The 26830-nt window shown below is 37.2% G+C and overlaps 1 protein-coding gene across 6 annotated transcripts in view; it reads right to left on the reverse strand.

Moving 5' to 3' along the window:
- The window catches only part of AKAP6 (A-kinase anchoring protein 6), a 287505-nt gene that overhangs the window by 160622 nt on the left and 100053 nt on the right, over window positions 1-26830 (reverse strand). For all 6 annotated transcript variants that reach the window (XM_068192955.1, XM_068192958.1, XM_068192959.1 and 3 more), the window contains 2 exons: window positions 20493-20744; window positions 14559-16343 (listed from right to left, as the gene is read on the reverse strand). In XM_068192955.1, coding sequence (XP_068049056.1) covers window positions 14559-16343; window positions 20493-20744 — 2037 coding nt within the window. The remainder of the gene's footprint in view (window positions 1-14558; window positions 16344-20492; window positions 20745-26830) is intronic.

A 26830-nucleotide genomic window follows, 5' to 3' on the forward strand; every position in this document is an offset into this window, starting at 1 on the left:
AGCTGCAGCTATCACTTTACAAGTCCAGGTTTTATTGGATATTTAGAATGGAAGTAAACGAAAGCCCAGTTCTGTAGTTTTGAGCTTTAGTCCAAAAGCACATTTAGGGTTACCAAAAAACAGAATGTAGAAACATGCAATTTTTTTTACTGTTGTTGCATTAAAAGCAGCAGTATTTTATATGGCTTTAGTAGATTTTTGATATGGATTCCTTTAGATGAGGAATTTGGATATACACACTTAAGGAAGTGCATATGCCACAATTAATATTGCCAAAATTATGCCATTAAACAGAGGAAGCAACTTCATCCAACTCACATCATTATGAAAAGTTTTACAGTACTGATCCTAGATCAAATTTTGGATTTCCATTCTGAGGAAAAAAAGTCCCAGATTTATTGTGCCTACATGGCATGGGTAGCAAATTTATTTCAGTATTTTTTGGCTTGTAATTTCAAGCTATGCAATTTTAACACCACTCAATTTTTTAGTCTTACATTTTCATTTTACATCTCTGCTGGCTTAAGACACTTTGGGTCATTGCATTTCTAAAAGTACAAAGACCTTCTAATGCTAAAATAAGATTAAAATCAGAATAAAAGCAACACTCCAAACCATTAAATGCAAACATACTAAAATTATCTGCCATGATAACTAAGTCTGATGGTGGAAGGTCTACTCTGTTCCACAAGCCTCAGTGTGGAAGCACCAGACAACAGTGCTTGTTAAATCACTACCCCAGACCTTTTTTCTTTCTCCTTCCCTTTTATTACACAAAGGGAGTTCTCTTCTTAAAAGAATTGGTTATGAGGCTGTGTGCTTAAAAATGAATGCCCAATTTTGTTGCAAGCCGACAGTGTTGTAAAGTTTGTTCCCAATTTACAAAAAGACTGAGCTCAGAGAGGTGTCTGTGTACAAGGATGGGCTGGCTCTTAGGGCACTTCTATCACAGAATACATTAAGAAAACCCTTTGTCTAACCACAAAAGGACTTGCATATTAGTCTCAGGAGGAACACATTCCTGCCCATGGACTTTATTTTCAAAAGGATAAAAGTGCGCTTTCTTCATAGGCAAAGGTAAGTCAAAGAAATCCAGGTACTCAAGAGGATGAGGCTGCAACAAACTGCCACGGTCAATTTAATTGGAGGCAGAGCCAGAGGCAACAATAAAACCATTAGCAATACAGATGTTAGGGGTCCCAAAGGAACCAAGATGCCACAATGGAAAATATTCTTTGTGTGATATTGTCAAGATTCTGTGGCAGGCAGTGACCTCACAGAAACATAAAACTGACCAAACACATCCGTAGGATGGAAATATTTAACATGCAGTTCAGAATACATTCAAAAACAATTCAGAAATAGAACTTGAAGGCTCTCTCCTAAAGAAGTGCCATATTTACTCAATAGCCCCAGTTTATGAGAATGTGGGCCTTAAATGCTCCCTCCAAACTGGGTAAAGATAAAGATCAAATACTTTTCTTAGTGCACATCCACGTGAAGACTTCTGTTTCTATGTATTGTCGTTAAGCATTTCAAAGACTGCTAAATTACACAAATCTTTCATGAGTGCCAAGGCTCAAGGCTTTGTGCTCACCTACCACACACAGAAATTATTATTAAAAGCATTTTCTCTAATGGGCATCTATTGAATAGGCTATGAATTATATGGTTATGGAACTTTCTGTTCCATAACCACAGGATAGTCATTGGCTCATTACTTTTCCTGGGTTTAGAGTCCAAGCTATTTTTCCATACTGTATTCTGACTATAGCAGGAATAGCAAAAAAGATTTTTAATTTCTCAGTTTCCAAAAGCCTTCTAGGTAAAAGAGCCACAACCATAAAGCATGAAACGTGAAGAGAAACATGGGGAGTGTTACTTTTTAATCCATTATAAACAGCTATATTTGACAACAGTGCATGTAATTGTGCTACAGAAAGTTCACTGCCCCAATGGTACTGTTGACTGTGTTTCTGCTTTTAGACAAAAAGCAGGTTATGGTAACCTGAATATTAAGAATCACTCATTCATGTATTTTTGTAGATACTTAAACTTTTCCATGAGGCTACAAACAATTCTTTCTTTACCTTATGGGTTGTCTTACCTTTGGCTCAAGGTGAAGATCTACTTTCTCTTTAAAAGTACTATCACAAGGCCTTCACTGCTGTTGGAAACTTTCAAGATCTAAAAAAGGAATTTTCAGTACCAGCAGATTCACTGTGGAGCAAAGATAGATTGGGAAAACTAAGCCAATTCTTCCAGAGAACCCTGTTCTAATTTTTATGTTAGCATAGAAATTCCAAAACAACTGGTAACATTTCCCCCAGCTTTTTGAAGGATCAGTGAACACCCAGAACCACAGAAACAAAATTCCTGGGCTGGAAGGACAGTGCTGGGGAGAAGCATGTAGCCATGAGGCCAAGAGAACTGTGCATAGGAATGCAATACAGCAGCATAGGAAAAGCCAGTGTCATTGTGACTTTGCATGGGTTGAAAAGCAGGGGGGACTGGCAGAGAGAAGGAAGCAGAAAGACAGGAATACCCGATTCTTCCATCATTTAAAGAATCCTCTGTTATGAACTGAACAGCAGTACAGGCTGGTTGTAAACCTCCAGAGATGCCATTTGCTCTGATTGCAATGGCTGCTGGCCTCTCCTCATGCTGATGTGGCCATGCGTCCCACCTGTGATGTAACATTAACAGGAACGGAGCCAGAATAAGTTCCTGCATTCATTCTGGTGAGGATTGAGGTCATGCTAAGAAAACATAGGTGCCGTACCTGAAAAGCAATGTGAGGTTCAAAGCACTCATGGGAGACTGAGTAAATAAATGAGCACATCCTTCGTGGCAGGGAAAAATCCTACATCTGCATTCACATTCTGGATGACAGACAGTAATTTTGCTTATCTGCATCCTACTTTGGTCCACTACTTTGAATTCCAGTTATTTCCAAAGTGGGACAAGTGGGCATGAGCCCTCTGGTGGAGGCAGCATGTGCCGCCTGCCAGCACTGCTGAGCCACCGGGAAGAGTGGGAGGGACACTGACCAAAACACATCCTTGTACTCAGACAAGCTTCATCTCCACTGGCTTATGCAGGCACACAGATGTCAGTTAAAGAAGCAAATACTTTCCACTGTTCTAATCAGCACCGGCTTCTATCAGAAACCCTCTACAGTGTGGATCTGTATTAAAATGTTTCTAGCATTCAACTCATTCAGCATTCTGAGTCTGGGTGAAATTGCTGGGGTTCACTGGAAAAAGGTTCCTTAAGGAAAATATGGAAACTATGGAGTGAATAGTATAAGCAGCACAAAGGAGAAACCCATGAGTTAAGGGATACCAAGAGCCCTAAAAATGAGACAGAATGAATAGACTATAAGGAAATGGGGCATATGCAGGGAGAAAAATGGAGGAGGAGGAAATACAAGGAAAAGAAAAAATAGCTATTTATAGTTAGTGAAAAAAAAGTGTGATGTTCTTTGGGCCTTTGGCAATAAAACGGGCAGGCGGAAGCTCTGAGAGTTAAATGTGGAACAGTCAAAAGTCATGATATTGAGTGATCTGAGTCATGTACAATCTTGTGAAGGATCATACAAGTCTGGTCTTCCAAGTTCATCATACTACTAGGATTGACATATAGTTTCTGAAAATATATTTATTTACAAAGAGCAATGTCTTTTATTGATCATGTCTCACAGAAACTCTCCCTGCATTTAAAATAACTTTTTTTTTTCTGAGTAATTTCTTTTCTACATAAAATTCAGGAGGTCTAAGCAGCACCTAGGAAACAAAGAAAGATGTCCAAAGCATCTAATACAGGATAAGTTTTGTCTTATGTATCACAGAATCAAATACACTAAACGAGAGCCTTATCAGCTGATACTTTTTATATGACCCTGTCTAAGTCAAAGACTTATCATATCTAGAGATCAGCTATGACATGTGAATGTTTTTAGGTCACATATTCTTGTTTCACTCAGTAAACCAGGGAGCAAGAATGTCTCCAGAAATTTGTAGCCAAGGATGTATCAAGAAAAGGATGAGAACCAGCAAATAAATCTGCCCGAGCCACAAAAGATCATGCCAGTAATTCCCAGAAAGGAGGACTTCAGCTCTGCATCAGCAGCTGGATGGAGTGTCTGGATTCTGAAGGGACCATGAGCACAGCACAGGAGGGGGGCCTGTCTTTGGTAAAAATGCCAGACACCAAAATGAGCTATTATGTACTGTATAAAGGATAGTGGCACAAAGCTGCAGTAAATTAATATCTACTTCACAGTCCCAAATTACTTTTTTTTTTTTTTTTTGTGCACTCTAAACTAGAATAGAAAATGTAGACGTTAGTTCAGGACCTCTTGTTTGAAAGTACAAATTTATTATTTATTCTACAGGTAAACCTAAAATCAAGTCTTCTGATAAGTACTGTTCCCTTTCTTTCAATTTGAATTGTTTATTACTCAGCAACCTTGATCCAAACTCTAATGATAATGGAAGTTTCTAAATAAGATCTTAATTTTCAGCAAATTTAGGACTTAGTCTGATGCTTTGTATAAAAGTGTTGCCAATATAACTATGGATGTTGAAGCAACTTACAGTGATGTAAGGGTACTTGGAAGTACTGCATTTCCTCTTCATGTAATTATTTTAAATGTTGTGTTGACAACATAATTTATTTTCAGATTTTTTTTTTACAGCTAACGTATGTATTGATTATGAGATGAACTGCATTCAAAAGACAAACTAATCTCCATTTACAACTTTATCCATATTATGGCCTTTATGTACTAGATTAATATAAAGCTTTATTCTGCTCTGAAAAATAGGCAGTTTTGGATGACCATCATTCCTTGGTTTGCATACCCTGAGTGTTTGGGCTTCAGAGAATGGACTGGGGGTGGAACACCCTTGTGCAGCTGCTATTTCCAGCTGATGGTCAGCTGCTACCTTGCACGTGCGTTGGGCACTGGAGGACACTCCATCTGCACCATGATGGCACCTCCCCTAACTGGTCCCAACATTTCCTCCTTCTTTGATCTCACAGTAGCTAGAAATGAACCTTGTTCCCTAAGCATTTAATTCCTTGAAAGGTACACATGGTATACACACACTATGTTGCGCCTGTAGCCTGAAGTCTGAGTGGAATGATGTCAATTAAACAATGCTTTGTGAAGTTTCAAAAATGCTACGTTTTCCTAAACAAAGAATAAATCACATTAAAATAGTGAAATTAACCAGATTTTATACCCTTACACCATAGCACAAAATTAATTCCATGGGATTTTCAGTGCCTTTTGAATAAAAGCCATGTTCATTATTTTTACATAAATTTTTTGTAATTTAGCCAGTAAATGACAGGTATAGAAAGAAAGCCACTGTTTTCTTGACCTTATGGTCGCAAAGTCAGGGGTTGATTATTTAGATAATATTACTCTAGTTCTCTATTTCAACATTAAATTTGTTGGGATAAAATACATAGCAAAAAATAATCCTTGGAGACTACACTAGAGAAAAAATTATATTAACAGACAAGAAATGTTCTAGCTTATTATTTATTTATTCTCCGAGTTTCTAACAATCACGTTTGTAAAGTTGTGCGGGGCTCATTCATTTGAGAAGGACATTAAAAAGCTGGAAAATAAGTGCAGTAAGCACTTCTGGCCTCGAGAGGGCAATATATCACCACGTCTGAAAAGTTTTCGAAAAAGAAGGAAAAAATCACTTTTTACTAAAACAGAACAGATGCTGTTTGCTTGTGGGCAACTGCTAAATATATTGACCTCTGCTGTATCACTGACATGACTTAAGATATAATGACCACCATTCCTTTTCAAAATCAGAACGTTTAATTCAGCATTTCCTATTTTTCAAGGCTAATTGGTTAGAAGAGGTTAAGTCTGTCACCTCACAAGAGATATTGTAATTCTTTGACCCATGAACTTGTTTTGCAGTTAAGATTTCTGAATTTTAAAAAAGGGAAATTATGATTGCCACTCTTTTCTAAATAGGGCAACAGTAAGGAGAGATTAAGATTCACTGCCTCTTCTCTTTACTCCATTATTATTCCTCTAGTTTCCTCATTTAGCCTCCTGTTATGCACCCAGTTCCTGTTCACCTGCAGTCTCCAAAGAAATCCTGTCACTATTAGTTCCTCTATTAACTTCTTTTCATTTGCTTCGTAATTTATCAACTTTCCATTTTAGATAGCTTCTTTTTTTAGTGGTCTCTAGGGGGCCTTCTCCTACACCCTCTTTAGACCCTAATTCTGAACATTTTTTATCCACATATTTGGACATATTTACAGAACAAAATTAACAAACAATCTCGGGACTTTTTTCCTTTTGTCTTCTTTATTTTTAATTGCAGAAACTTTTCTGTTTTTTACACATTCACTTTTTATCCCCTGGCTTTCTCTACCTCAAAAAAGCTGCAAGAGATTTGAACTGCAATACATGACCCTAGTTTGGACTTACCTGAGACATTTTTAGGTTAGCTGCTATAATTGTCTTGCAGCTAATGGTGCAACAGATTATTTTAAATTACCCTGTGTGTCTTTAGTCATATATAGCTCAGTGAGGAAACATTCATGTTGTCACATGTTGGCATCAGCAGAGAAAAAGCACTTAGTAATATTAAGTTATTGTGAAATGAACATCTACACTGTCTACTGCTAAAAATCTGTCTGCTCGTTGGTTCTCCCAGTGTTAGCCTGGAGAAACTCCAAACACTGGCCAAAGGAAACCTGAAGCAAATCTAGCTCTCGCTTGGGAAAACCTTACTTGACCTGAATGTAAGTCAGTGATCAAAGTCTTTATTAACAATTTAGGAAAATTCAGATACAACTCCAGTTTGATGGATGAAGAATACCTCAGCTATTTGTGAGGTTTAAAATCTCTGCTCCTAAACATGAAGCAAAGACAAGAAAACAATTTTTTGCCCTTTTGGTTACTTTCAAAATAAATAAAAACTGCATAAGCAGACAGACAGTCCGAAACAAGCCTCTGAGAGACAGTTTCCTGACCATATTTACCACAAATTATATTCACTCTGATGCCTAATGATGATAACTATGATTTGAGAGTCAGCATGATTTAATGGTTCATTCCTGATCAAAAGATACTGGAAAGGATGAAGGAAAGAAAACTAGTTGCTGTCAAAATATATAAAGACACACAAGAAGAAAAAGATATGAAGAGATTTTGAGAAGTTATGCAATAATCTTACGTAAGTGGATTTGATCTTTCCTTTCAGGTTAATCCTCTCCAGACCCTTGCTCATTTGTCTTGCTCTGACTCATCTCTAGCATGTACACATTTTAAGGCAATGATGTGTAAACAGTAGATACACTGGAATTTGATTTAGGTGAAAATTAGTAGCCATCAATTATTTAAAAATTTAAATATTTAGAATAGAGCATTGTGATTTTGGTATACTTTATGTTTCTGGAATATCCTGTACTTCCTCACAGAAGATACATAAAACATGAGTACCATAGAGACTAAGTATATTATGTAACAGAACAGCTAGACCTTAAAACATTGTGAAAGGCATATCCTTATGCATGTAAAAGGCAGTGAGCATTCTCTCTCACCCCTTTGTATTTACCATTTTTAAGGGAATATTAATAATTTCAAATGTAATGATTTTCTGTTTAACAATGGAGGCACTTCAAGGAGCCATAAAATCAATACAGTAAGTAATTAACAGGACAGATCTGAAGTTATCTCAAACTCTTCACAATGAACCAACCTCCTCCCCAGCACCAGCACCTATAAGACTGCAGTTACAGATGACTCAATCCTAAATAACAGAAAATCCTTCTTAAACCACCACACTCATGCTGAAGTAAATTCCCAATAGCAATTTGACTCTGTTTTGAAAGCTTCCAAACCTACTTCAGTGGTTTCTGCATGTCTTTCTCTGCCTTCATGAGAAAACTGAATGCACCAGTCACAGACAACAGAGCATCTCTGCACTGATTGAAACAAGTATATCATAAGATCACCTTGAAGTCACCAGTGATTCATTGTCCAAATTGCAGCTGTGTCCCTGTTGAATCTGGAGCCTCTGTTGGCTATCCAGGTAAGTCACCTGGCACTCACTGCTCACCCTCCTGCATATCCTTGGCTACAGTGAGAGCAACAAGTCCACCTCTTGCAGTCGTACTCTTCCATCTCTCCACCTTCAAGCCTGTTACACCCTTTAGCCTAACAGGAGAGATCCACAGATCCTCAACCAATATCGAGAAAGTTTCCAGTTCACAAAGAAATAATGTGGATGGCTCTGATTCTAGCTTGTGGCTACGCTGTGGTATAGATGATGAAGACATGACTCTGGGTTATAAAGCCAATGGTCACATAAAACTGATCTGAGTGACTGTGTAATAATGGAAATGGAGGGCTCACAAACATTTATGCAAAAAGCAGCTGCTTCTTGCTTCATCTAAGCTGTTCATAGCCATCCCTGTGGTATCTAAATATGTACAGAAAAGGACAGAATTATGAGGCTTTTTGCAGTCAAAGGTCTCACGTCAGATGTGAGCCAAACATTGCATATAGGCATATCCACTACCACCAGCTCTAAATGTTAGTGCATACCCTCAAAGCAATGCCACTAGAATTATTTGGGAGCAGATTTCTTTCTATTTCTTTCTCTCCCTCTCTCTTCCCCTCCCTTCCCTCCCTCCTGTCACAAATTATTTGGAATGACTTGCCAAATCCTGAATGTAAAAAACCCCTAATCTAAACCTACTCAGTGCCAAATCATTCTGAGGTCTTTACAGTGGAAATTCAAACCATTCTGAACAAGCATATGCTTCACAATAGATGTGTTTCATTAAGGAAGCATAATTCCTGCAGTCAGTTGTAGAGTTAAAAATGCAGAATTCTCACAGCTTAGCTAGAAGCTGCCATTTTTTGGAAATTGCTGGTTTCAAACATGCTCAAACTATTTCTGGTAAAGCAAATGCCAAAGAAAAGTGAATGTACTTGGAGGAGCTGTTTAAAATTCAAGCAAACTGTTAGGAACTAAGTGTTTTGGAGGAACAGAGGGCTGACTGTATTTCAATATCTTCTAGCAAAGCTCTATTTGTCTGCCTAAATGTGAGACTTCCATATGTATACAAAATTATTGCTTAATAATGGTTTAACCAGCTTGAAAGCAGAGGGATGGGCTTTTGAAGCAGGGGAACATCATCACACTCAAAACAGCAAAGCACAAACTTGTCTCTCAGTACAAAATGTGAAGTGACATTTTCAATTATGCTGCGCCAAGCAGCAAGGCTGCTGAGAAAACTGCAGAGCTGCCAAGGAATTTCTGGATCTGATACCTCTTTCACTTACTGTTTTTTATAAACTGGTCATCAACCAAAAGCAGTATTTCAATCTAAATAGTATGAAGGAGTGTAAGTAAGATTTAGAAATGAACAGATCTTGGCAAGCACACTGTTAGGAAAACTATGAAATCCATTTATTTTAAAAAAGCAAATATTAGAAGGACTAAGTTATTGAAAGCAAGAGATATAAGGGAAGCACTTCAACACTTCAAATACTCTTTATCTGGTAATTAAAAAAAAAACAGGTCTGTGCCATGTTGATTATGTTTGCTTTTTTCCTCCCGTTCTGACATTACTGATTTCATTCCATGTGTCTCTTTGTTACCAACCTTCAGAGTTATCAGTTCCTATTAGTTTTTCTCTACCTTAGCCCCACAGCTCAAACTGCATTTGACCTCTGTGCAAGCTTTTCCCTCTAATCAACTCCAAACACGAGTAAACTTCCCCTAAAGCAATCCAGCTTCTACCTTCGCTATACTGGCGTGCTTTCAGTCCACTCTCTGTCCAGAAGCAACTCTGCCCCCTTTCAACCTATACAAATTATTTCCCCTTTGTGTCAGCTCTCCAACCATTTTTTAAAAAACTGGCTCTCCACTACTCAAATGGACTTCCAGCCACATCTCCAACACAAACTTGCTCTACCAAGTCCACTTAGGCACTTGAAGAAGTCCACCATTTAGTTAATTTTTATGACTAGTCTCTAAAAATGGAAATCTTTCCCACCCCAACAGACCAGCTATTTGTCACAGTAACAAGTTCAGATATGATATTGCAGTCTCCTCTTCAGGCTGAACTGATCCTTAGATCCTCCTTAACAGGAAAGTTATTCCCATTACTACAATTTAAAACAGGGGTCTTAGATCTCTGCTCTCCTGAGGCATCCTGGGTTCAGGAGGGGGAAATGGTTACAGAAGGGTGAGGGGCTCCCTGCCGGGGTCCTGGAAGGCAGTAAAATTTTTATCCACCTCTTTGCTGTTGGAACACTGGGGCATGCTATAACTGACAGCTTAAAAACCCATAGAGCAGTATTATTTTATCTCCTTATCACATCAAGAAGGTGGGGAGCCAAGACTGACTGGGCTACACCGACAAAATATGGAGCCAGTGGAGTTCAGGACAAGTTTATGAAATGCGATGAACTGAAAATATGGGATCAATCGATATCAAATTGCTTCTTGCAGAGGAAATTCAGCTGCCTCTTTCAAAAATGGAGCCTGTGATAAAGCAAGCTATAAATCTATACAACAACAACAACACAAAAACACACAAAAAAAACCCCAACAATTTGCTCCATACAATTAACCCTGAGGCCTACAAAGCAAACACATTTCACTTAAATGAAGTGCCTTTCAAATGGTTACATTTCTAACCTTTTTAATAGTGCCCTCCAAAAACAAGTAGATGGAATTATCAATGACCACATATTACAGCACATGGGTATCAGTATAGTCAATCTAGTATCAATTTCTGGAAAAAGAGATAAAACTGCCTGAACAAGGTTACTTTATTATTATTATATTTTATTCACATAAAATGTTTGAAAATATATTGCCATTAGATCAGTCCAAAATAAGCGTTTGCTCCCAATTTTTCAGTTTGCACATAAAAATGGGGGAAAACCCAATTATTAATATGATTTTAAGGAAAACTTAGATTTCTCACAGAAAGCAAACCTTGAAGCATTCTGAAACTAATACTCTGAAGTCCTAGTGTTACATATGAGAAGTGGCAAAGAGCCAAATTCTTACAGCAAAGAAGTCCATTGGCGTTGTCTATGAGAATGTTGCTGTTATATCTGTTCCCCTTTTAGCTACTGTACAGAAACTATAGACCTTAATCTGCATTCTAAGATTCATTTGGGACAGCTCCTAAAAGCTGAACAAAAACAATGAGAGGAACTTTCAGAATTTGTTATCACGCATTTTCACATTAAATGCCGAAAAGTAATTTCTGAAACACAAAAGTAACAGCCACATAAATTGTTCTGCACCCCAGAATGAATGTGCCCATTACTGAGGGTACAAGAAACATGTGCCAGAGGTTTACCTGCAGTGCAAGACAAAATATGACAAGATTATGCAATATTTCTTGCAATGCCAGAAAGTGGCCCTATGTAACAGCAAACGGGACATTTGAGCAGAGAGACAGACAGGAATATTAACAGCACGATAATGCCCATGCAAGGACATCAACCTAATCTGCAAGTATGAAAAATAACAATTTATCAGTTTCTGCCCATGACAATAATTTCTATAACTAAGAAATTATTACAATTTCAAATAAAATGCTTCAGCATATTTTCAACATATTGCTTTCTGTGAAGATATTACCAGATTTATACTAATTAAAAATTATTCCCATAATAATCATAATAAAATACAAAAATTCATTGTTTTTCCTATTACCTACCTAAAACATCATTTTCAATGATTTTGAGGCTTCCAGTTGTTTCTAAGTTGTCATAACCCCAAAATGAAAGACTAAGTTATTTTAGTTTTGTTTTCAATCTTAATAAATAAAACACATCATGCTAGACATTTGCAGCAGTGCAGCTGGATTGGATTACTAATGGAAATAAGCATGCTTCTTCTGTCCTCAAAATGAATTTCACCTTTCAGATCTGACTTCTTCAGCACAAAACTGCTGCTAACAAAAGCAGTATTGAATTATTGCTAAGACATATTTGTGAAATTATTTTTGAGTGGGATACATCTTAGATAACAGCATTAACACAAGAGCCAATTTACAATAATTGAAAAAAACAATGACACATTTGTGATTCTTGTCTTAGGGAATTATGAAGCAGAAGATCTAGTAAAAGAAAGAATTTAATTGTGATACAGGTGTGGTATTTTTCCTTAGATTCCTCCTTGTTCAAGATATTTCATAGCATCACATAAGGGAGGAATTTTCTATTTTCTTTTTACTTATGTGAAACTAAAGTATCTCAGCAAGGCATCATATTGTCACTGAGGCAGGATTTACCTTGGTTAGAGCTTTTGAAAAAGTGAAAAACTGGTTTCAAACTAGTCTTACAAGGAAGAAAATTTGATAACTAGCAACAACAGAAAAACTTGGGTAAATAAGCAGCTTGGGGAAAAATTATATTTCCTTAAAATAGTATAATTTTTCTTAAGTATTTAAAATTTTTTCACCTGGTTATTTTTATTCACTATTCAGGAAGCACATTTAGTGAAATATGAAACTTACTTATGTGCTGCTTTTAAGGTGATGGAATACTGAGCTCTCTTTTCCTAGCAGTCCCCTTTGCATCTGCTCTTTTTTTTTTTTTTTTTTTTTTTTTTTTTTTTTTTTTAATTTCAACCAGAAACACTGAGAAGTTGTAGAAAGTGCAGTGTCAGCAGCAGTCAAGTTCCTCAAGGACAAGAGCAGCAGCTGGAGTCACTAGCTCGAAGGGTTGATTGACCCTGGCCACAGAACAGCTAACTACTTTTAATTGCTATCACAAGCTCAATCCATTCTCCAGAGGAGGTGAGGAAAGAATGGAAAGGAAGAGGGTGTTTACAGCTGCAGCCAGTTGTTACAGCTGATTCTTATTCCTCCATTCTGCTAGGACTGAACTGCAGCTGCAAGGAATCACACAAAGATGGCCCCTCAAAAGAGAATTACCTTTTCAAAAAGTTTGATAAAAATAAATATGGTGATTTGAGAGTATGATACAAGAAGTTTCTCTGCCACCTGTTTCGTGCCAAAAAGAAGCCAGCATCTAGTGGAAGGCACTGGTCCCTAGACACTCAACAATTCCACCCTTAAACAGGTTCTGGCAGTGTCATTTGAAAGACAGCATCTTATGTATTCACAAGCAGCTTTGATGGGCTGTGTTGCTTTCACAGAATGGCGGGCTCTATATCTGTCAGCTTCAGCTGGACTAATTTTCAACACTACACAGACTCAAGGACAGAAACAATTTGCACTTACTAAGACAGTTCTTTCATCAAAGTCTGGAATATGAGCCTCACCCACAAAGACAGAGGTAGAAGTTTGCATCATGACACACTGCCTTTTACAGCTGACAGCTGCTGCATCCTCATTGGTTTAAGAAGAAATTTCTCTTTCTGTATTTTCTACCCCTACTTTATATTCAAATATCTCTAGCTCAACTACTTCCCTACTAGTCATAATATTTCCCATGCCTTCAAAAGTTACACAAATTGTGCTTGGGAAGAAGGACTCTCTGGCCGTATGAAACTAGTCCTTTTTTCTCAGCTCATACACAACCTGATAACACAGAAGATATTGCAGATGTCAGATTTAGCATTTAGATGCCAACATCACCCTTTAACACATGTGTTATGAATTTTAAAACATTTTGAAATCTAATAGAGATGGAGCTTTCTTTTCTGAAAACTTAAATGCCATTGAGGATGGACATGAGATGTTCTGAGGTGAAGAGTTCTCTGCAACGGCCAGGAAGACAAATGAATCAGAAAACTGAAACAAACATTTACTGTGAATGTAATCTAAGAATTATATTAGTGAGATGGCTAGATCTTTATGTGATTAATCATTCAAATTCACCTTCCTTTCCAAAGTTTATCTTTTTTCTCAAAAAGATTCTCAGTGAAGTTCCATCTCGTCTGAAGTTTAATGGAATAGTATATAATTATTGCCCTAGCATACTGCACTAATACATTGCTATAATTTAAGAAGGATTATATAAGTTAATAAAAAAAGAGTGATGCTTAGTTCCACCAACACAGGAGGGAAAATAATCACTGCAAGGGAAGAGAGCTAATTAAAAAGAAATGTTGCTATTATACCTAATTTGACAGGAATCATGATTCCTATTCTTGGACTAAAGCAAATCTTTTTAATGAACAAAATAGGCAGACGATATCAAGTATAACTTCATTCAAATACAGCAAATATCCCTGATTCTGTCATGTGTATTTTACCCTTTCTACAAAAAATAACTTGTCATGTACCCAATCCTGGCAAAGATAAGTGTTGTTGGTAAAATAATGGTTTAATGGCATTGATGTAAGTAAAATAATACAGGCAAATTCTGTATAGTTAGTTAAAGTTAACTTCAGTCCATTATAATTACAATAATTATCTTCTCTACTTCCAGCAGTCATTAGATAAGATGATTTTCAGCATTAGAAGAAAACAAACAACCAACCTTATCCCTGCCAGCAGCTCCATCTCCACATACAGGCTTCTAAAGAACATAGTAAAAGAATATAGGATTATTGCTTTACCTCAATTTTTTCCCATATGGTTTCATAATTCTCTTGATGTTGTATATCTTGCATCAGTTGATGAATTAAAGCTGATTTATTTGAAGAAGAATTCTCATTCCCAGTGGGCTGAGTGGCAGCAGTCCTTTCTGACTTTTCTTCAATGTATTTTTTAATGCAAGACACAGGCATACATAGATCTTCATCAGACAGAATATCACTGAGAGGCCCAGATTCAATACTGTCACCTAAGGAGGATACTATATCACTTGAAGAACTTGGTGAAATTCTACCCCTCTTTTTGTGCTTTTTTGTCTGGTATGTTGGATACATTTCTGAATCTGAGTTCATTTCTGATAGCTCCCAGTCATCAATGTTTTGAATGGTTTCTCTTCGGGGCTTTTGGGGCAGCAACTTTGTCAAGTTTTCTAGTTTTAAAGCTAATACTTCAGTCTGTTTGAGATGTGAAGGAAGTGCTAAATATTCATCAGATCCATACCACACCTCGTTGTCCTTAGTGGTTTTCTGAGTATAGTGTGGTGTTGAAGATAAGCTTTTATTTTTCTTTCTTCTCAGCAGAAGAGGGGATGAGCTGGAAAGCTCAGAACCAGCTGAAGAAGCACTCTTTTGGCTATGTGTTGGTGAGCTGAAGGGCTCAGTTTTACCTTGTGATTGCCCATTTGGATCTCTCTGGTTACAAGAATCTGACGATGCAGAAGAATCTGTTTCTGTCTCCTCCAGAGACTTAGAGCTATGAGAAGTAATTCCATTCTGCAGAGAACACCCTCTTTTTTTGACCTGGGTTGATGGAGCTGCGTTACATGTACTTCCAGGTGTTACATCAGTTTTCACTTTCTCTGGAGAATCATGAGACTTCTTGTGCTTTGATTTTTCTTTACAGGTGTAGAAAGTACACTTTCCTAGAATAATGGGACTGTCTTTAAAGGGATTATTTATTGTGTACTCAAGATTTTTATCACTTATTGTATTTAAGCAATCGTATGACTGACTAACTGCCGATGGACTGTTGGTATAGGGCAGCTGTAAAGCTAGGCAAAGCTTGGACCTGTCTGGCGGATCTAACAATGAGGGTGTACTTCTACTCATTTCATTTTTAACTATTTGAGAGATTTGCCTTTTTAAGTCGTTGGCTTCCATATACTCTTTAAACCCATCATCTTTCAGAAACAGACCTCTTTTTGGCAATGTAGGCTGCGTGGGAGAGTCTTCATTATAGTTAAAGCAGTCTCTTATGGACCTCTTAGGTGTTGAATTTTCACAGTGAGAGTGTTTGATATTTCCACCAGTGTGTGGTGGAGGACTGCACTCTGGATTCTTTGATATGGAAAGTGCTTTGCTGTCAGTAGGTAAAACACCATTTTCAGAGAAAGGTCCTTTAGAAAGAGAGGAATTTTCAGAAGGAGATGCTTGTGAGAGATCACGTGATGCTTTCTTTTCTTTGGTTTCTTCCCCATCTTCTGCTGAAAAAGGTACATGATTTTCTTTCTCCTTCAAAGCTTCATTGCACTGGGAAGCAATGGAATCTGTTGCTACTGCAAGTAAACCCACACTTCTGATAAGTCCTGGAAATTCCTTATCCATCTCACTGTAGTTCCAGGATTCAAATGATTTTGCTTTCCCTTGGCCGGAGGTCATATCATCCAGAGCACCAAGTAAATCCTCACTAGGACTGTAATCAGATAGTTCAAATGCAGTAATACCACAATCCAGGGACAAGTAATTTTGAGAACATTTGATGGTTAACTGTCCAGAATCATCAACTTCAGTTAAAGAGTCAAGACGATCCTGAAATACACAAAGAAATGGTATTTTTTTGAAAATTAATTTTCATACACAGAACACACAAAGTAATGAAACAAAAAACAATTTCTGTGTTTCACTGCATATAACATCTAGAGAAGGGTTCATCACTGACCTGTCTCTTTTTGCAGTATCCTGTAATAAGCTAACCATTCTGAAGTATTTGGGAATTAAAAATGGTAGTAAATTGAAAAATGCCACATTTCAGTGTGGTACAGCAAGTTACCTAAAACAGCAACTCACTTTTGTATTGGTATTTTCCTCATTTAATTCTGCTTTCAGTTTTACTTACTGTGTAGGTAGGTTTTCAGAAATTCTATACAGTAGACTTGAAGTATTTCCTGTGTTAACTACATCAAACAGGAGGGAGGGTACCTTGGGGGCTGCTGAGTGTACCAGTCTCCTTGTTAATCTTGTTTTCTCAAAAATCCATGCTGTTCTACCATCTTTCAGATGATTGGCAGAATGCTTTTTACAAGCATCATGCAAACATAATGGACATTTTTTCCCATAATTATAAGATAAAGACTGCTAATTACATTTCACTTTTTGTGTAGCATTATCACCTGAAAATTTATTTGCCAGATATTTAGAGCACAAATGAAGAATGGCACAAGGAAAAGAAACTATAATGTTAAGTCTCCAACCTGACATGCTCCTTTGTCAATATTTTCTCAATGGAAGTCCTTCAATCTCAGAAATACGGACATAGCCAGAGGAGACCATCTCAGGTGGCAAATGAGATTTTAAGATCAAAGTCAACTTAGTGCATATAAATGTTTTGGTCTTTTTTGAAGGACAGATGAGATTAAGATACAAAACTGCATGATAAAAAACATTCACAGCAAAATTATATTTAGTATATAGTGTAAGCATATTTTCAGTAGATCTTCTAATATACAGGACTTTTGCTTATAGAGACTACTTAAAAAAAAATATCACAAAGGGGAGAAATTAATGTTCCAGGATTCTAATTTTACATGCCTAAATCAGAATACTGGTCTTTCTTTCCAGGTTTGTTCTGATAATAGTTTTTTAAGCAAACTCCTAAGTATCCGCAATAGGTCTATGTCTGAATTATTCTCTGGAATAACTTGTCTCAATACACTGCCCCAACCAATAGTTTAAAGACCCTTACCACCATACTTGAAGATGGTGCAGTAACCACCTAATCTCTCCATCTCACAATAAACTACATGGATTTGGTCTGAACAGGAATTATATTGATGAAGAAGGCTATTGTTTGCCAATGCCCATAAAGATAAAAACATACAATATCTGAGCCCTGTACTTCATCCACCCCTGCTCTTTACTTAAAGTAAAAGTAGAATAAAATCCTCCAGCTAGAAATATTTATAGAAAAAATTTACTAGAAGGGTATCAGCCATAGTCTTGGATGCTGAATGTATCTCTTCTTTAGCAAATTCTATCCAGATGTAGATCCCATGCCACAAATTTGGCATTGTCAACAGCTCAGAATTTAAAGGGGAATTTTCTATAAATCTGTCAAATTTATATATTGGAGCTGCATTTGTTAAGGAAAATAGTGACTAAATAAACTGCATTGTCCTTCTAATCTCAGGAAATTATTAGAAACTGTAAAACCATATATAAATCAAAACCTTTCCAAGGCCTAAGGGCCTTTTTTTTTTTCTGAGTAATGAGCTCTATTCCTTTGTCTCTTAAAAATGTGCTTATTTACATTAATAAAATTTACAATCATATGCATTAAACCATCTTACTTGGTCATTTTCCAAGCAGCCTCTGGAATGTGTGCTTCAGATGAGCTTTATTTAATGCCAGTATTATAATTTTTTTATTGTTTTTATCTCAAAATATAGTTATCTGTATGGCCACCAACAGGAATGCTCTAGTTAATTTTTTTTTTCCTTTTCACGTAGTAATGCTTACTTTAAAGACCCCTAAAAAAAATGGGTAAGAGTAGATACAATTGTCCCTACATTATGTTTATTTTCTATGTTCATCAACTGAAGCCAGTATCATTATACCTCATAAAAAGCTTGAATTTGTGAAGGTTAGAAACGGCAGAGCAATTTCTGTGTACCTATTCAAGCAGTAGGGCAGAAACTTGATATCACCTTTTTGTCTCTGCTATTGCTAGCCATTAAATTTATCAAATATTATTTATATTTTAATTGGGGTGGATTAAAAAAAATAATGTCAGTATATTTCATGTCATAGTACCATGTAAGCCAATCTGGCAACATATGTTTTCCCTACTGAAAAATAATCTTTTCTTCCCCAGTCAGTCCTTCTCTCTCTCTCTGTAGCAGGGATGTTTTTTACAGCAGTTGTAATCAGATCCAGATGGAACATTTCCTGTTTCTTAGTATCTGAATATGCAGCTTCTTTATGTCTTGAAATTACCATGTCCTTGTCAAAAAATAATGACTTCCCACTAATTCACAAACCTGGGTATAAAGACAAGAGTAGATTTCCTTCAGACCTGCAAGCATTTTACCAGCAAGGGCAAAGCAGAAACTGCATCTGAAAGAGCCAGGTGTGTGAAATAGTAAAGGTAAGAAGATTTCCAGAAAGCTGTAAAAGCAGACCTTAGAAACAGAAAGAACAGAAAACTTAGAGCTAGCTGCAGCTGCAAAGTCTGAAATTAGAAAAGTTATAATAGTGCAGCAAGGAAGGGCATGAAACAATAGTTTGAGTTTTAGGCTTGGCTAAGATAGACCTTAAGACTGCAGAAAAATATGCTTAGCAAGACAGTAGAAGGTTTTAAGCTTAATAATGAAGTATTGTGTACTGTTAATAGAGAGCATACAAGCAAGCATTGTGTGAAGCAGGTGTATGTATACTTTTAGTGACTGGCTAGAAGAATTTTCTGTAAGCTTTAGCAATATGCTATTGGCTAGAAAGTTTTTAAAAATGCTCTGTAACAAAGAAATGTTTGGCTGCCGCCGGCAAGACGTGAGCTGTTGCCATCTTCCCATTGTCTCAACCATGTAATGAGATTGATGCCACGATAAAGCTCAAGAAATGTATCCAAGCAGTCCCATCCTGTTTGTGAAAATCCACCAACACAGCCAGGTATGCACACATCAGGAAGAGGGGGTGTGGAAGGTGGGCCTGGGCATCTCTGAGCATTGATTTCTGGACCACCTCTTTTGTTGTGCCAAAGAAAAATATAAAACCCAACACGGAGCAGAGAAATAGTCACATTCTCTTTGAACTTGCGTATATGAAATTCAGGACAGGTCTAGGGGACTTCTGACTTCCTCTGTAACACAGGTCACAGAATTCACATCACTGATCTAGAGGTCTCTTTCTGTAAATGCACGTAATCATTACAAAAACATTTTATCTCAATCTTAGGACTATCAAAAAATTGTTGACATGCTATGTATTAACCATTAATTATCCTAACTATCAAAAACATCCATCTTCTTTAAGTTTTAAAAAAGTAGGCCAGTAGTGTCCTTCTAACTAAGTTAATTTAGTAATGATAAATTCAAAGAAAAAGGCATTTTAGTTAAATAACCCAGCTTTACAAACCATTTACAGGTGTGTGAATATGGCATACAGTCAGAGTAAACAGTGTACAATTCTTGCATCATTGTTTCTCAGAAAAAATGCATGCCTGTTCAAAGGCATAATGCAGAATTGCCACTCAAAGACCACCATCTTCCCATAGAGGACTGTTGACCTAGGCTGGAAAGTTTTGGAAACATTTTTAAGCTTCACATTCATGTATGCAGAAAGGAAATGTCTAAACTTGCACTGAAGAAATCACTGCACACTGAAATTAACTTCTGAATTGGCTGCAAACCTTAAATACCCAAGTGACCAGATGAGCAACTTTGGAACAGATGCACCTCTGTAAGTCTTTCAAATCTTTTCTGAAAATATTTCAATCAAGAGAAAACACTGCTAGAAAACATTACCACTGGAATGACATTTCTGAAAGTTGATCTTAATTTGCACTAATTTGGTTCAAAAGAACATGTATCAGATAAAAATTTTAAAAAAATTAAAACAAATTTAGCAAAATATCTAGAAGTAAGTCATCCTTAAAGCTGTCATCCTAGCAATTTTAAATGTGCAATAGGGATGAGCTGCTTCGAACACAGATAAAACCCTTCAAATTGGATTTAGCTACTGTACCTCCTTAGTCTCTTCAGAAAATGCTTGCAGAATATCAGTCTGCCTGGTGTAGTTTCCATTGGCATCCTGTAGTCCCTGGAGAATACGTTCTCTCAGAACCAGGACAGAAACACGTAGCTGGTGCCAGAGTAGTTGCACTGTATGGATATCGACTATCACGTTGACAGAGTAAGACAGAAGCTTCAGGGAAAACTCAGTCTCTAGTAGAGCATGAATTTGTTCAACATGATCAGATATATCTTCACAAATATCCTGTAATGGAAAAATAAAGTAGATATTTAGCTACAGGCATGGTCCTCTCATGTATCAGATCTACTTTTCATGTACTTTTAATTAAATGCAGAATAGATTTTTTCATAGAGGAAATATACTGTAATTAATACCTCCAGATTTTTCTTTTTTTTTTTTATTCACGGCAGTGCTACAGCAACAGAACCAGCAGCTGTCCTATTTGGCAGTACTGTTCAGTAAGTGCAAAGACAGCATATAATAAAGGATGGCACAACAAGATCACATGAATCACAAGCAGAAAACTAACACCATAAAGTGACATCCTAGAAGACAGCAACAGCAATGAAAGTGGTAGGATTGCCAGGAGCTATCTCCCTCTGTGCTACACACACACACCAGTTAAAATGCAAAGAATCTGGTCTGTGCCATCATCAAAGAAATTCATTTGGACAGAATTTAAATCCAACCTCTATAACCAAGAAGGACACAAGTCTGGGATAGACTCAATGGGAATAAGCTATTTCTGCTACCCATTGATGTCTGTGGTGGTGATGGGGCACTGATTTTTGCACAGTCCTGCTCTGGGCACAAAACTGAACAGAAAAGGGAAAAGAGTGGGGGGTGGGAAAGGAGAAAGAAGGACAACAGAGAAGCTGGAAACAACTATGTTGAGAAAGGAGAAAGTAAATATGGGTTACCAGGTCATAAAGCCAAATTTTTGATGGGATGGTATACCCCAAATTTAAAATTAATGCTACAGATTATTAAAGTTATGCTGCATTCAGAGTAAAATAATTTCAATCTACTCTTCATTTCCTTTGTGAATGGACAAATCACAATGCTAAGGAACATTTAGGCATATGCTATTGAGCAAACATCACTCTATAACACTTCTGTTTGAAAACTGTGTGTAAAAAGCATGTTATATACAAGTAAGGAAATGGGACTAAAACACTGAAAAAAAATGGCACTGGACCTAGAAGTTTTTTTCCAACATCTCTGGCAGTGATTTAAGGTGACTTAATAACATATTTAAAGTCAAGACCTACTTATAAAAAATATTAATTTCATTCAAACCTTCTGAAATCTCCTTTATAGATATATATAAATAAAAGTGAAAATAATCATAATTTTGCATTTCAAATTTACTATTGAAACAATTCTATCAGACAATTGCAATGAAATCTTATGTCTCTGATGACTAGGGTTTTGTATGGCAGTAGCATAACAGGAAAATTAGTAAACCTGATTATTTCTAAATTAATAAAACAGCACAGTACTTTCTTTAAGTTCAGATTTGGCATCTTCAGTATTGTCATGGTTTGACACTGGCGCAATGCCAGCGACCCATGAAAATGCACTTTTCCAAATAATTGCTGTGAGATGTGATCAGGAACAGAGCAGAGCAGGCCCAAGCTTGATAACAAAGGAAAAAAAACTTTATTAAACTACTACCACTATAAACACACAAACACTAAATCACAGATGAAGACCTTCCAAAACCCTCCTCCCCCTCCCACTTAACTTCCAAACAAACCCACAATGAGACACCACCCAGTATCCTGATCAAGTTGTCACCCTTCAGATGATCAATACTCAGTCCATCAAGGGAGACAGGAGTCTCTCCTGTGCCACAGACCCCCAGGAAACACAACTGCCACCCTTGTGTTTCCATGTCACACATGGCAACCGCCCGGAGAACATCTGCCAGTGTGACACTTTCCTTTCCATGTCACAGTGCTCTCACCACCGTGCATGGACAGACTGCTCATAGGGCTCCTTTAAGGATGCTTTGCCAAGGACCAAAAGAAACAACAGTTCAGTTTCTCATCTCGGGACTACAGTCCCCCCCATTTCCCCCTGGGGCCAAGGGTCTGAGAACAGAGATCTTCTTCTTCCCTTCTTCTTCTCTGAAGACAGAGGGCTTCTCCACACCCTCTTCAAGTTTCCTCTTTTCTCTCCATTCCTCTGTTGGTAGCCACTAAAACAGGTCTCTTGGCCCACCACCGCATCACCCTAAATGCAGTCTCTGTCGCAGGAGAATTTGGTTCAGTCTATGGCTAACAAGAGAAGTCCAGCCACAAGCCACTCCATCATCTCCTCCCACTCAAAAATTTCCTCTTCCATCATCTCAGATCCCAGACTGTCTCTCTTCTACTTCAAATCAAGGAGGAGTAATATTTTACAAAGCCTTCATTTCTCAGGAAAGGGTTAAAAGTTCAGACTCCCCAGACGGCTGCAATCTCTGCCCAGCAGCCGATTCCCAAGGTCAAGGCTGGGCACTTCCCCCCACCTCCTTCTCCTCCGCCAGCAGTTACAGGTGCCGTCCAGACTCTCTGTCTCTTCCCTCTGTGGGGGGACGACAAAGGCATCTCCGCTTCTCTCCACCCTTCCATCCACAGGAGCTGGCTTGGTTCCAGTCCTTCTACCCCTCGGCTCACCTCGACCAGGCCACATGGCTTCCCCTCCCCCACCCAGCCTGTGGCTGGGCAGGAGAGGTCGGCACTACACTCTGACCAGAACCAAAGAGAGCGAGCTCTTGGGAGTTCTTGCTTTTAACCCCCTGTGTTCTCAGAGGTGCATCCATACCTTCAGTGGTCACTCCAGGTGCCAATATCCAAACCTGACCACTGATTGGTTTGACCCAACTTCCTGAAAAAATTCACTTCCATGTCAAACCACGACAAGTATGAAAGTAAAGACAAAGTATTTAATATGTAATTGCACATATGTAACAAATTAAACCAAAATTAAATCTCTAGATAATATTAAATAATTTTGTACAACAGATAGTACAATATTAGTTGCTATCAGGTGCCATTATTAGGGACTCATTTTAATAAAACACTGACAGTTACATTAAGTCCTCTGCAGAAGTTGTTCTTAGAAATGCCAGATGAGCACAAAACTTCGGGGTTTCAATGAGCAGATCACTGCAGATGCATTGAGAGAAAGGCAGTATCTCTTCCCCTGTACCCTCAGTCCCTTGCTGTAACAAGCAGCATCTCTATCTGCAAGTACAAAACACAGCCTCACCTGCCAACATGCAGTGCTGCAAGTGCTCAGTGCTTCCAGTATCAACACAATTCCAGGTGAGCAAACAGACACTCTAGTGACCAGATTAGTGTGCACATCTAATGCTATAAACATGCAGACAGAGCTAAAACTCTGAGTTTTGGAAAAAGATCATATCCATTTAGCCAACTACAACTGATACACGACTGAAAAGCACAGCTGTAATTCTATTTTGCTTCAAATCTTTAAAGAATATTTCTATTTAATTAGTTTAACTCAATTTGCATTTACTTCTTCAAGATTGTTAATGTTTTTTCCTCTTGGCCATAATGCAGTTTAATTTTCATTTCAGTTATTAAAAAATAGATCATGTCCAGTAACTGTAATTTTGTAAATTAGACACAGTCTACAGAAAAGTACTTAATAGACCTCCATTTAGGCTATGTATGTGAACAAGCCTAAGGATGTGCCAGACTCCAAAACAAGTTTTTAATATTTTCAAGCTTTACACATACAGTTGCATGCTGAATTCAACTAGCATATGAATTCTCAAAGTGATTGAAAACAGAAAGCCATAAGAAGAAAGAACTAACAATGAGCAAGTGTCTTCTGACAATTGTTTGATAATGTACTGAAAATATTGGCTAATGAATCTAGATCATACTCTAAATCAAGAATTCAAACCCACACTTCAGCTTTTCTCTTGATGTCCCATTATGCTGGCTACAAAAGCATCTCAAATTTCTGAAGTAGACAAACTTTCCACAACAAACCAACTTTGTACTGAAATGCAAATCCCAGCACCACTAGGGGTTTGAAAGAAGCAGATATTTGAGAACATATGCCGTTAATTTTTGCATGGCTTGCTAGAAGTTGCTCATTTTTCCTCAAAAAGCAAAGTCTACTTATTACTGTGGCACACAGCAACAGCCAAGTGCTTAATATACTAACAAGGTAATTAACAGCTCTTTACAGCTTCAGTAACATGGAGAGAACCTAAGCCTGAACTTGGTCACATCCAAAATCACATTCTCTGATCTTATCAAATAAGACTACCATGCCAGTAAAAGACAAAGTACCAGCTCTTAAAGGATTTAGGTTATAGACAGTATGGGTGGCTTACACAAAGCTTGTAAAAAAATAATTTAGGCCCCTACTGATACCCTCTTTCCTTGATTTTAGCTGTCATATGATGGTGTGAAAGTGAAGGCTGTGCCAATGACAGAATAACTGTATAAATGTTAATGCTAGCCTTCAGGAGAAAATACTCACAAAGAAATGCTAACTTTGGCCATGTAAATTAATGCTGATTAGTGTTCAGAAGAACAGTATTAATAAAGCTGCATCCTACTTACTTGCATCTTTTCTCTAAACTTGCCTGGCACAAACCAAGCATATCGAGACGAAACAATACAATGTCAAATCCAGTTGACATTTTCTAGTTACACTTTTTCTTTTTACTGTACCTGATGTCTAGATTTACATATAATTCAGTAAAATTAAATAATTACACTACCACAGCTTTGAATTAAATAATTTTCTGTAATAATTCACACAGTTCAAATAGTGCACAAAAAAGTCATGTAAAAGTTACGTAAGTTCATTATTTTATTTGGGCTCAGCATCAAGACCTGGTACCATGGTTTCGTTCTCCTCATTTTTCCTAACTCCTTGTAGGTGACAGCATTAGATAGAGCAAAATTAGCAGAACACTGTTTTGTGCCTTTTTACACTTTGTATTTATAAATAAAGAACAGGAGTGTCACGAGATAGTACCTAAATGCTGCCATGAGTGCCAGTTGCTCTTACCAGAAGTGGCAGATAGATAAAATAAATCATGCACTTTTAAGCAATAATCTACTGGCATCTGTTTGTAAATAAACACAGTTCCAGGTCAACAGTAATAATAAAAAGCCTATACATTGATGTGGACCAAATTGTCCCCATTTTAATAGTACATAGTTTCATATCATAATACTGTAATATAATTTAGTTTTTAGATAATATAATTAGATTCTTAGAAAGCACCATTGCCAAAACAATTTTTAGAATCATTAATCTCACATGTCAGCTAGGCTTTTTCATACTCTTTTTTAGACTGTTTCATAGTGATATTAAGGTAAAGATTTTGTCATTCTCTCATGGGCTTTCCTGTAGCACTGACTGTGGAATTTCTTGGGCTACAGGGGTTGTACCCCATTTGGCTGCCAACTGCCCACTTCACTCAGTCTTCCAGACAGCTGATCCTGTAATTTGCAGCTGCTGAATCCTTCAGCCTGCTCATAGCCCTCCATGTCAACTAAAATAGCCTGAATCACAAACACTGCAGTAGATGAAGAAAAAGAGCATACACAGGAGTCAATGAAAACCACTTTGCTGTTGACTCTTAAAAGCCTTTTCTCTCTGGTCCCTAAGAAATTGTGTTAAGATGTACATGAAACTACTGAAAGATGAAAGGTTGGAATATGTTGCTTTAGAGTTAGTATCAGTGACAGAGAAGCTATACTGGAGATTTTTTTCTTTGATCTTGCAGTAAAAACTCAGCAGGAAAAACAGATTGCTGCTGCATCTCAAACCTGCTGTACATGTAAATATGATCTATGATTTAAAAAAATTTCTATCTATTTGGTCTTTTCTTTTAAGTGCTTTTTAATTCTTCAGAAGACAAATATTCCAATCAGAATGTACAAATTCTTTGCTTCAGAAAAAAAAATTTTGAATACATGCCACAGAATTTTTAGGTTTGTTATTTTAATTGGACTTGAAAATTATAAATTAACTCCCTGCACTGCCCTTTTATGCTTATGCATATATAAAAAAGGAAAAAAAGAGATTTTTATTTCTTAACATCTTTTAGAATGGTCTTTTTCCTTTACAATGCACTCTGACTTCACAAAGAAACAGTTCCTCATTTTTCTCATCCCTTCCTGCTGTACATTCAGTGTTACAATAAAGATAAAACTGTTCTCTTCTATTATCGGTGAAACCTTAAGAGCAAATGCTACACATAATTTTTTGCAGCTATTTTAAAGTAAACAATTAAGTCAAACAAAATAACTATACATGAACAATCCAGACTTTGACTAAGCAAA

The sequence above is a fragment of the Anomalospiza imberbis genome, chromosome 6 (assembly GCF_031753505.1).
Source record: "Anomalospiza imberbis isolate Cuckoo-Finch-1a 21T00152 chromosome 6, ASM3175350v1, whole genome shotgun sequence".
Classification (NCBI taxonomy): Eukaryota; Metazoa; Chordata; class Aves; order Passeriformes; family Viduidae; genus Anomalospiza; species Anomalospiza imberbis.